Below are 12,002 nucleotides of genomic sequence, written 5' to 3'. Positions count from 1 at the left end.
GTGAATTAATAAAATGTGGTGTACGTACATCACAGAATACTCCTCAGCCATAAAAATGATGGTCTGGTATCTTTCATAACAACCTAGATGGAATTGGAGACTATTCTTCTGAGAAAAGTATTGCAAGAGTGGAAAATAAAACACCATGTGGACTCAACACTAAATTGGAACTACTCAACCAACACTAATGTGCACATAGGAAAGAAAAATCCAATGGAATTCAGGTAGGAAGGAGGGGGAGGAGGGGATGGGTAAATTCACACCTACAGGAACAACATACACTTTCTGGCTAAAGGGCACACTTACAACTTTGACTCAAAATATACAAAAGCAAATTACACAACCCAAACAAATGTACTCCAGTACCATTCTGAAATTTAAAAAACAATGAAGATAACATTCATGAGTGTGAACACTTCAAGGGTCTGTCTAGTCTAAACTAGACTTTAACTGAACAAATGGGCTTAGGAATAGCCTGATATCTTTTTAGCTATTTCATCATAATATTAATACTTACTGTTGTACCTACCTATTGGTTTTTTTCACGACATAATTCACATGGTTTTCAATAACCTACAAAGAATTAACAACAATTTGGTCACATATAGGCTTGGCACCCATAGCACAGTGGTTACAGCACCAGATACACAAAGGCTGGCAGGTTCAAACCTGCCCCTGAACAGCTAAACAACAAGGACAACTGCAACAAAAAAATAGCCAAGCATTGTGGGGGGCACCTGGAGTCCCAAGTAAGGCAAGAGAATCACTTAAGCCCAAGAGTTTGAGGTTGCTGTTAGTTGTGATGCCACAGCACTCTACCCAAGGGCAACATAGTAAGTCCAAAAAAAAGAAAAATATTTGGTCACATATCATGGCATGACAATGCTCATGTACAATGCCAACAGTATTGAATCCAAACAGATTGCCACTTCTAGAACTAAGTATAAACATACTAATTCATACTATATGTAACAAGGAACTATACATATATAATAGCAGTAGAAAGTAGAACTATAAACTGTTAAGCAAGAAATTCTTAGAATGTATTTTGAGAGAATATTTCAAAAGCTATTAAGAAGGCCAGTTCATTATATTTTTTGTAAACAAATAAACCCACTATATTAAATTGTAATGTCCAGAAGGGTTAGAGAATGGTTGGCTCTAATGGCACATTCAACCATATGTTCCTTCTGGAAAGACATCTGGAGAACACTTAGAGAACTAAAAATAAACCTGCCATTTGATCCTATTATTCCTCTATTAGGTATATATCCAGAAGACCAAAAATCACACTACAATAAAGACATTGGTATCAAATGTTCATTGCAGCCCAATTAATAATTGCTAGGTCATGGAAGAAGCCCAAGAGCCCATCAATCCACAAATGGATCAATAAACTGTGGTATACGTACACTATGGAATACTATGCAACCATTAAGAGAGATGGAGACTTTACCTCCTTTGTGTTTACATGGATGGAGCTGGAAAATATTCTTCTTAGCAAAGTATCCCAAGAATGGAAGAAAAAGTATCCAATGTACTCAGCCCTACTATGAAACTAATTTAAAGCTTTCATAGGAAAGCTATAACCCAATTTTAGCCCAGGAATATGGAGAGAGGGGAGAGGGAGTGGAGGAGAAGGAGTGGATGAGTGGAGGGAGGGCGATTGGTGGGATCGTGCCTATGGTTCATCCTATAAGGGTACATGTGAATCTCTCTAAATGTAGAATATAAATGTCTTAACACAATAACTAAGAAAAAGACATGAAGGCTGTGTTAACCAGTTGGATGAAAGTACTTCAAATTGTATATAGAAACAGTACACTGTACCCCGATAGTATTAATGTACACTGCTATGATTTAATTAAAAAAAAAACTGAATTCTTACTGTTTTTATTAATTTCTTAGCTTACACCTGTCTGGTTTTCAGCTAAAGTCTGCTTAGTCAGATATTTCTAGCATTATACAAAGTTATCATCTAGAAAAAGACTGCATATATTCATATTTGGTTTATGGCACAGGGAAAGTAGGCACTAGAGGAAATATTTTTATAGATGACCACCAAACCACAAAAAACTTACTGTTAGTTTCTTCATTAAAATTCTATTTGCTGTTTCAAATTTCACAGCTTCATTCTGAATGGGAATGGTTTTAAAAGTAAGATAATTGGTTAAGAGTATTTGTTAACTATTTTTCTATACTTATAGGACAAAAGTATTATGTAAATTCTGCTATTACAATTTTAAGGGAACTCAATAGCCTATGATTTTAAAAGAGATTAATAAACAGATCATACAATGAAGGAAAGTTAGTAAGAAAGATCTCGGCTCTGTAGGTCAAAAACTGGAAGAAGTGATAGCTGAAAAAAATAGAAAATGAAGAGCTCTGTACTTTTCAGAACTAATAAGAGAATTTGTCAAGGTGGCTAGAAACAATATAAAAATACAAATATCAGTGACTCACGTATATACCAGCAATAAGGGTTATAAACTGCAATTTTAAAAAGTCTGAATTTCCATTTAGAACAGTTACCAAGACCATAAAGTCATAAAAATGCATAACTAAATTATGTAAGACCAAAGCATAAAAATAAATAAAATATAAAATGATCTTAGAAGATAGCATAAATATTGTAAAGCTGTCACTTCCTCCCAAATGAATGTATAAGTCCATTGTAAGTATAATCAAAATACCAAGAGTATTATTAAGGGAACTTGAAAAATTGACAGTGTGAATGAGAATATTTAAGATTATTGTAAACAAAGTAATGATGGGTAAGTGGCATTAAAAACTTGCTCTTTCTGATATCAAATATATTGAAAAAGGATTAGCCATTATAACAGGCTGCCTAGTGAAAAATTAAAAAGTTAGGCTGAGTTTGAATGCTAACTCTACCTTGCTAACTTTAACCTCAATCAAGTTACTTAGCCTATTTCATTTCCTTGCAAGATAAATTTAAAATTTTAATAATGTTGGCTATTGTTTATGGTTATTGAGAATTCAATTAAATAGTATTTTTAAAATATTCATAGAAGTGTCTGGTACACTGTTAATCCTCAATACATTAGCTTTTTTCTACTTAGTTAATAATGGCCTATGTCAAGTCCAGAACAAGTAGCCAATTATATAATAGAATAATAAATGCAATTGTATTGTCTTTCTAGTATTTTAATTAAGTAGCCAAATATAGTATTAACTAATTAAATATAAATTGGTGCTATGGACTCTTCATAAGGAATCGTCTATCCCTCTTTAAAGAAGTTTGAATTGTGAAAGAAGAGTTTTGCATGACTTTTGAATTACATCATGCTCACAATATTTAAAGTTATAAACTATTACTTTTACTGTTTAAAATTCAACTATAAATTAATGTTTTTCTCAAGATATTTATTTAGTATAAAAAGCAAGAAAGAAAAGAGCAAATGATACAAAAAATACACAGAAGGAAATATAAAAATATTATTTTAAAAGAGAGAGAAAATGAAAAAAAAAAAAAAACTTTGGACTACCACTATCCTTCTATGAACATTATAATTCTACTTTTAGACAGCATTGCTAAAAATATATGCAACTATATAACCACAGGAAGAAAGAATCAGCACATATCACTTATAAACTCTCTAACTAGAGTGTGAGTCAGGTTTCATGAGGTTATTCACAAATAAAAATCAGGTTTTGACCATGAACAGAATTCTAAACAAGTTTTTGTCACCTTCATTTTTACTTTTAGATAGATGTTCTTATTTTTATAGTTATTTACTGCAAGCAATTTGAAATAAAAATATATGTGGACCAAATTTTATGTTCCCCTTTATCCTACTACAAAACATTATTTCATGTGTTTTTCAAGGTCTTTAAACAAAAGAACAATGTAAACAGCTGAATAGATTGCATACCTCTATGCTTTTAATCCTGTTCTCAGTGATATCAGAAATTGCTCTATGAACCAAAGTTGTTTTAATTTCTTTTTCAAGAGCTTGTATTTCATCCCACTTGTCGAGTATTTCACACCTCTTCTTTTTAACCTTCTCAATAAGAGTAAGGTGGTCCTCAACATTTGCGTCTTTCCCAGATGATTCTGGAAATATTTTTAAAGCAAAATATTATTATGCTTAATATCTCATCTTTCATTAATGACACTGTATATTATAATAATACTATATATGTGACTCTATATGTAATGATAAAGTATAATGTAACTAAAGGTCCGAGCATGCCAATAAAAATAATCTAAAGATGGGCGTATTCATCCTTTAATGCATTCATATAATCCAGTCATTTTTAACCTGTGTACTGCAGCACCCTGGTGTGCTGGGATCTTAGCTAAGTGTGCCATGAAAACTTTTAAAGATCATTAATTAAATTATTTTCAAAAGAAGTTCAAAGCACAGTAAGTATGTTATTTTTTATTCTTTTTTTTTTTTTGAACAACATAATTTAAGTGTGCTGCGGAGTTTACCTATAGGTTCAAGTGTGCCATGAGATAAAAAAAAGGTTGAAAACACTGACGTAATCAATGAGTATTTGTAGAACACATACTTTGTGCAGACACAGGGCCAGGTGGAAAAGGTCAACGGTGAATTATAAACCAAGGCCTTTTCCAGTATTTGCATTTTAGTGGTGCAGACCAGCAAGAAGCTACCCAAAGTGATGGTAAGGGAGGAGAAGGGGCAGTGGGGAAAAAGGTGAGGGCACCTCATTGTGGGGAAAGCTCAGGAGGGACTTTCCAAAGACGTGGGGCTGTGTTGAGACCTGAAGTACAGGCAGAATGGGAACCAAAGACCCCATTCTTGGCAGGGGAAAGCAAAAGGGAAAATTAAAAGGTAAGCTGAGGGAGTCGGAACAAAGAAAAGTCAGCTAGTTTACCTTTAAGCCAACCATTGCTAAATTTCTTATCTGAACAAGATTCCGGCCTTTCCTGAAACTCTGGCCTATTGGGACATAGCTTACACCAATACCCTACTGAACCTGTGAACACTCTGAAGAAGGTAATGGTCATAAAAAAGGTCATGACAAGACCTGGAGTAGACACGCCTTCTAGGTCATTTCCTGCCCATTAAACACACAAAGCAGATGCCCACTGTGGAGATTTGAATTTGGCTGGGGCCAGAGACCAAGGGAACAGCTGGAGCCCTGAGATATGGGCAGGAGGGCTTAACATCCCTTATTGCAGAGGAAAATCCTCTGCGGTGGCAATGAGAGGAAAATTCCTCTCTCCCACCGATTCCTCAAAGGAGATTAATGCCAGTGGCCTTTTACTCCACAGGCATCTAGTAGAGCTTAACAGCTCCCTAGGAATCTGTGTGTGTGATTCAGACAGGAGGCTGCCCCCACACGAGGTTCAAGTTTCAGATTTCTCAAAATTGCTCAGATCCTTAAAGTTAATAATAATAACAACAGGAGCTAATATGCGCACTCAGGGAAACTGCTGGTTTCTTTGTTCCCTCCCTCAGCTGACCACCTGGACAAAGAGATTTGAATAAAAGCTGAGTGGGACAGATGTGCTTGGGGCCACTCACCAGAGCCCACAAATGTCAGTGGCCCCCTGAGTTCCCACCTTTGAAAATTCTACTCTGTGTCTTGTGTCTCTTTCTTTATTGTCGTTCCTAACTTTATATTTCTTCAGTCGGTTGTGCCAGTTTCACAGGTCTTAGCAGACCCAGCCCCAGGGGGACCCGACACTGAAGGACTGAGAAAGTCAGACAACTGGAAGGCAGTGGGGGGAGGGGGGGAGGGTGCCAAGGACAGAATCGGGACATTAAGAAGAGATACTAGCAAGGAAATGGGGCAGATGCAGCCAGAGCTGGGGAAGCCCTTTAATCTGGGGAGAAACACAGTCAGACAATGACCGGAGAGAAAGGAGGAGAATCAGAAAGCCCTGGGCAGTTGTTGCCATCGCACAAACAAGGTGATTGGTGGTCACATCAGGATAGTGTCCCTGGCATAAAGCAGCAGAAACTCAAAGCTCAGAGCCACAGGAGCACTAGTCTAGATGACCCCAAAGACCCACAGTCCCCACCCGCAGCCACATAAGCTGCCAGGAAGCCCATGTACAGCCCAGCAGCACCCCTGCCGCTCACATGCCACGTGAGGTGCAGTATGCCGTGGGCAGAGGTGGAAAACATTTGCACAACAAGGAGCATCTCAACTGCTGCCGGCCTAGAGATACCCTGGTGTCTGTGAGAGCTTACTTCTTTAAGGTAGGGATGCAAAGGTTCTGAGACCCAGAATGGACAGTGTCCTCCTTACCATAACCTGGACACCATGGAGGACACAGCCCTACCTTTCCTACATCAGTTCCATCGTGTGCCAAGAAGACTCACCCTGCCCCTCTGAAATCTACTTTGAGACGTTTTCTTTAGGATAAACTTTGAGTCTTTCAGTGATTCCTCATGAGATCTATTCCCATATTTGTATCATTTGGGAAGTTTTCTTAGGATCTATTCCAAATGGCTTGGTCAAAACTTTACATAATTCTTTCTACATAAGATCCTGAATTAATTCATTGTTCCACTAAAGACCACAAAGCTCTCAATAAAATAATAAAACAGTGTTCACCTTGTATCTGAACATGGAGAAAGGAGATAGCAGAGGTCCTCAATGGCAGAGAAACTGGGATAAGATTCTTAACCCTGAAAAGATCAACTTTGTCCTTGTGTCTTTGAAGTACTTCATTTAAACTGGTTTGGATTAAATAAAAAAACAACTTATTTCTAAAAAACTTGATGGAAGAAAAACAAATGAATAAAATGTAATCACCTTAGTGAAAACCCCTTTCAAATAGCAGAAGGAAGTTACACAGAGGAGAGGCAGGTTTGAAGATTCTTCCCTCAAGGGTCACAGCAAAGAGTGAGTGGAAAGAACACCACACGTCACCATACGTCTCCACACATCCCCCATGTCACCACATGTAGCCACATGTCCCTACACGTCACCACATGTCAGCACACATCACCACACATCACCACACGTCACCACACGTCACTTGCCTGATTTCTCCTTAGCTGTCCTCAGCAGCTCCAGCTCGGCTTCCAACTCATCTCTGAGGCTACAGTTCATTCATAAAAAATAATGACAGGTTAGAACAAATTTTTGGTCCAGTTTTCACTGCAGTCTTTCTTTTAACTAACAAATAAAGCCCTATCTTCTTACTTTCTAACACAAAAATGTCATCTGCAGATGCTTACGAAGTGACAGCCAGGTCAGTCAAGTTAGACAAACAGAATAATATTTTCTTACCAAGGCTGCATAAACCACTAGTTAAGGGAGCTGGCTAATGTAAGGTAAATTATCTCCTATTGTGTTTACTGATATTATTTTGTGACTTGAACTGCTAAAAAGAAAAGAAGAAATAAAAAGCAAAAACCATAAAGCAGTAGCATTGTACACTCAAAGGCAAACCACACATCCAGGCCTATGGGAAGATCTTACTGGCGTTGGAATATACTTTGCAAGTTCCCTGCACATTTTGAATCCATCCATAGACACAATTTACAAATTCCAATATCTTTGAACTAAAAATAAAATAGAATGAATTTTAAAAGGAAAAAAACCTCTTAGTATCCTCTTCTTGATTCAAAGTAAACTGAATCAACCACCTTATTTCTAATAGATTTAAAGAGAGAAAAAAATCAATCTAGCAGGTGTTTGAATCAACACTGTATATACACACACACTGAAGAAAACACTGATTTGGTTAAAAAACATCAACGCCAAAAATAACTTAATGTCACTTGTCTACAAAGGGCCGAACAGTTTAAGATTTTTACACACACTAGCTCACTGTGTCACAGATTGAAAATGTGGTATTATGGCCCTCAATTTTAAGAAACTGGGAGTTCAATGGATTAATAATGATAACAGCTTTTTGAATATGTATATTCAGAAGGTTTAGTCTCTATAAATTTTTCATATGTTATACTTTAAATATTACTTGTAGTTCTGTTCTATGACTTTGTTTTCTTCCTGAGGGACGAATTTGATCTCCTTTGCCTCTTTTCTGCTTCAGCAGCTCCTTCTGACCTCTTATCTCATTTTCATTCTCTCTCTCTTTTTTTTTTTTTTTTTTTTGAGATAGTCTCACTTTGCCCCCTCGGTAGAGTGTGTGGCGTCACAGCTCACAGAACCTCCAGCTCTTGGGCTTAGGCAATTCTCTTGCCTTAGCCTCCCAAGTAGCTGGGACCACAGGTGCCCGCCATAAGGCCTGGCTATTTTTTGTTGCAGTTTGGCGGGGGCCGGGTTCAAACCCGCCACCCTCCGTATATGGGGCCAGCGGCACCCTACCCACTGAGCATAGGCACCGCCCTCATCTTCATTCTTTTATTCTTGCCCTTCTCCAAAGCCTCCTTCTTATGTTTTTTTAAAAACTATTCTTCCTTGATTATGTCGTAATTTTAGGTCTTAATTAACCTAAGATGTAACTTTGACTTTTTCAAATATTTCTTTCCTCAGTTGTCAAATCTCATTTCTTCCTTTTTTGTTGCTATAGATTCCTACACTCAGTTTGTAGATTTCTGACTCAAAGTTGTGTTCACATCCTGAAATACTTTCTTGAGAACACACAATCCAGGCTGGACGGCTGTGCTACAGCTTTCATCTTCCTCAATGAGTTACCTGTGTTTGGTACGGCAGGGATTTTCATATACTAAATTTTTCTTTCTGTGGTAGTTTGTATAGAGAAAGATTGTTTACACCTCTGCATTTCTGCAGGCGGGAGTAGTTATTATTTGGGGTAGCATGTGAGATTTAAGAGGTCTCTTTTCTGTCACTGTAGTGAGTTGTGCTTTTTTAATTGTTGATATATTGTGTTTTTATTATTGTTTTAATTGGTTTTGTTATTACTGGACATCTTGTTTGGAGGGGGAACAAAAGACCATATGCAAAAGAGTTGGGTGCACTTTGATCTTCTTGGTTTATAGGATTCTAAATCTTCCTTTCTGGCTTCTCTTTGGCTTCTTGAATATTCCAAAAGATGCTATGCTTTTGTCCAGCCTCTTCTCACTACCTGGCAGCTGCATCAGGAGCGTCCTCCTCAGTGGACCCGCACTTCCCGCAGCCAGTGCCCTGCCCCACCACCAGCTCCTCTAGCAGCCTCTGGGCTCAGGTGGTTTGGGGGCAGCTCCAGCCCTCCTGTCCTCTTGGCCCTGAACTTCTCTCACAAAGGTTCAAAGCAGAAATGTGGGAGATGGGTCACCGGCACTTGATGTCTCCTTTTCCATTTTCAGGTACTTTGAACTTGGGGTGCTTCTCTAGCGAATTCCGCCGACTTTAAGTTCCCCTGACACAGCTGCCTGAGCATCCACTTCCTGGTGATCACCTCCGACAGGATGCTGGACACACCCACTGACCCCTTGTCCTGCATGGGCTGGGCAGCTGTGCCCAGGGAAGTGACCGCTCTCACTCGCAGTTAGAACTCCCTGTGGGCTCTCTCAGGTGAAGGCCTGGCCCACTGCCCCACCCCTGCTGGCCGGTGAGTGTGTCCTGGGCCTCCTCGTTCCTGCTGACCCTGGGAAGGGTGTCATCCTCTTCTCTCCGACTTCTGTTGTTCCAAGTGCTCTGTGCCTCACCCGAGCAAGACACTCAAACCTAACTTCATCCTGGTCAGGCCTCCCCAAGAGAGGGGCTATATTGGTAGGAATAAACTGGACATAGTCAGACAAGGGCCACGGGGCACCTCCTAGTAAAACTCGGTGCCTTCTAAGAGGGACACCTGATCACAAGTTGGACACTTAGGCATCAGGTCTACAGCCCAGGTCCGGGATAAAAAGTGTCCCATGAAAGGCACACTATAAACAGCCACCACCAAGTCACCTGGAGTCCGGCCAGGACACGGTGAGAGTGTGAAGCTGCCCTCGGTGGAGACCTCAAGGCCAAAGCAGAGCAAAACACAGCAGGGCTTTCTGACTTCAAGTTACACTGAAGGCAATCCTGGTTTTTGGTTTTGTTTCTTGCTTTGTTTTCTTGAGGCTTTAAGAAAATTAAAGCCTTTAATTTAAAAAGTCTAAATTAATTAAAGTCTTATTAATATTTTTCTGTTTATTTTCTAATATGTATACGTGTAGCAGATTAGCTTTATTTAAAACAATTTCTCACAAACAATATGTCCTGTTCAATTGTTATTTGACCCAAGAAGACCGAACACTTGCATTACGGTCTCACCCTGTCACCGTGGGTCATAACTCATGGCAACCTCAAACTCCTAGGCTCAAGTGATCTGCTTGCTCAGCCTCCCAAAAATAATAAGGGTATTTATATAAGGCATCTTGAATCTGCAGCCCTCTCACCTATCAACATGTCTTCAGGGGGGCACCAAAGAAGAAAGGAGATCAGCCCCCAAATTCCACCCAGAGAAACACTGTATTTCCGCAGAGATGCCAGATGCCAGGAGTAGTATTGGGAAAGGTTGCACACCACACCCAACAGTGCAGAACAGAACACAGTTCTGTGCTCGTCACATCATTTTAAGGGGCTGTTAAACAAATATACTCCAGTCTGGGCACAGTGGCTCACACTTACAATCTCAGCACTCTGGGAGGCCAAGGCCAGTGGACAACTTGATCTAAGGAGTTCAAGACCAGACTGAGCAAAAATGAGACCCCGTCTCTACCAAAAAGAGAAAAAATAGCTGGAGATCAGGATGGGCGCCTGGAGTCCCAGCTACTTGGGAGCCTGAGGCAAGAGGATTGCTTGAACCTGAAAGTTTGAGGCTGAGCTATGATGCCATGGCACTCCACCCAGGGTAACAGGAGAAAACTCTGTCTCAAGAATAAATGAGTAAATGAATAGAAAAAACCCAAACACAGATCCTGTGCCTCACTTGTCATTCCGCTCCAGAGCTGCTTTGGTGGCTCTCACGAGAGTCTGCAGCTCTTCCTGCACCTGCTCCACATCCTCCGACTTCGTGGTCCTGTTCCCCAGGCCTTCAGCTTCAGCCAGAAGAGTCTAGACAAGACCAGGCACAGGAAGGGTGAGACAGACACTCGGGCAAGGTGAGAGAACTTTCCCTTCTGTTATTAATATATGTTCCAGCTGCCCTGGGTTAAAACATACATTCTAGTAAACAGGTAAACTAGGAGGATTCTAGAGAGAGAGGGAGCCTGGGGGAGGGGTGGCTGAGCAGGGGACGCTCTAGGTCAGTGGTTCTCAACCTCAACCTAAATGCCACAGCCCTTTAATACAGTTCCTGTGGATTGTGACCCACAGGTTGAGACCCGCTACTCTAGGTGAAATATGTTTTTCACTATTTCTAGGAAATTTAAAAAATGGTGGGAAAGTTTTATTGTTGGTTTGTGTGGGAGGGAGACATACTGAATAAAGGGACATTATTATACGTCCATGAGAAATGCTGTCAGCAGAGTTAAGACCCATGACTATAAGGAAATGCTGTGCTCAACTACAGGGCAACTAAGACCTCTGGGCCCCAGGTGAGGGGCTGCCTGGAGCCACCCTGGCCTGGAAACGTTTATTCTACTATGTGACCAAGCTATGGAGCTATGGAAATATGTTACTTTTGAACTCAACCTCAGAAGGTCAGGAACAGGTAGTTCTCCCATTGGAGGCTTTGCTTGCTGCTATCAAAACAAAAGCTTATTTTTCTGCTCCACAAAAAGGCTCAGAATAAAGAAAATGATGCCCATGTATGATCCTGGGTTGAGAAGGTAAAACTGATCTTGTGATGCTGTGATTTTTTTTCATATATGAAGAAAGTATTTCTATTTTATAAGATAACATCTTTGAACTTCATTGAATTTAAAGTGCCAAATTCATCTTACCTACAGAGTTAGATTCTCCTAGTTTTTGTAACTGATAAAAAATTACTCCTCCTGCCCAAACTTACTAGAACAACGGCATGTTTAACACAGCCCTGGAGGGACACCCAGAAGACGCCCGCAGTAAAATGAAGAGATGGCGATTTATGCTGTGGTAATGACCGACGTAGCACTATTTATGCTCCCAATGCTGTGGTAATGACTGACGTAGCACTATTTATGCTCCCAATGCTG

General features: G+C 39.8%; 1 protein-coding gene across 1 annotated transcript in view; it reads right to left on the bottom strand.

The window, feature by feature from the left end:
• Positions 1-525: 525 nt before the first annotated feature.
• Positions 526-12,002, bottom strand: part of CUNH6orf118 (chromosome unknown C6orf118 homolog) — a 15,035-nt gene continuing 3,558 nt past the window's right edge. Inside the window, exons 4-8 of the mRNA XM_012806707.1 lie at positions 10,817-10,941; positions 6,990-7,048; positions 3,897-4,078; positions 2,082-2,135; positions 526-573 (exon numbers count right to left, since the gene is read on the bottom strand). Of these exons, the coding sequence (XP_012662161.1) occupies positions 526-573; positions 2,082-2,135; positions 3,897-4,078; positions 6,990-7,048; positions 10,817-10,941 (468 nt within the window). The remainder of the gene's footprint in view (positions 574-2,081; positions 2,136-3,896; positions 4,079-6,989; positions 7,049-10,816; positions 10,942-12,002) is intronic.

The sequence above is a fragment of the Otolemur garnettii genome, unplaced genomic scaffold (genome assembly GCF_000181295.1).
Source record: "Otolemur garnettii isolate 467f Iridium unplaced genomic scaffold, OtoGar3 scaffold00056, whole genome shotgun sequence".
NCBI lineage: Eukaryota > Metazoa > Chordata > Mammalia > Primates > Galagidae > Otolemur > Otolemur garnettii.
This window is presented reverse-complemented; position numbering and strand designations above follow the sequence as displayed.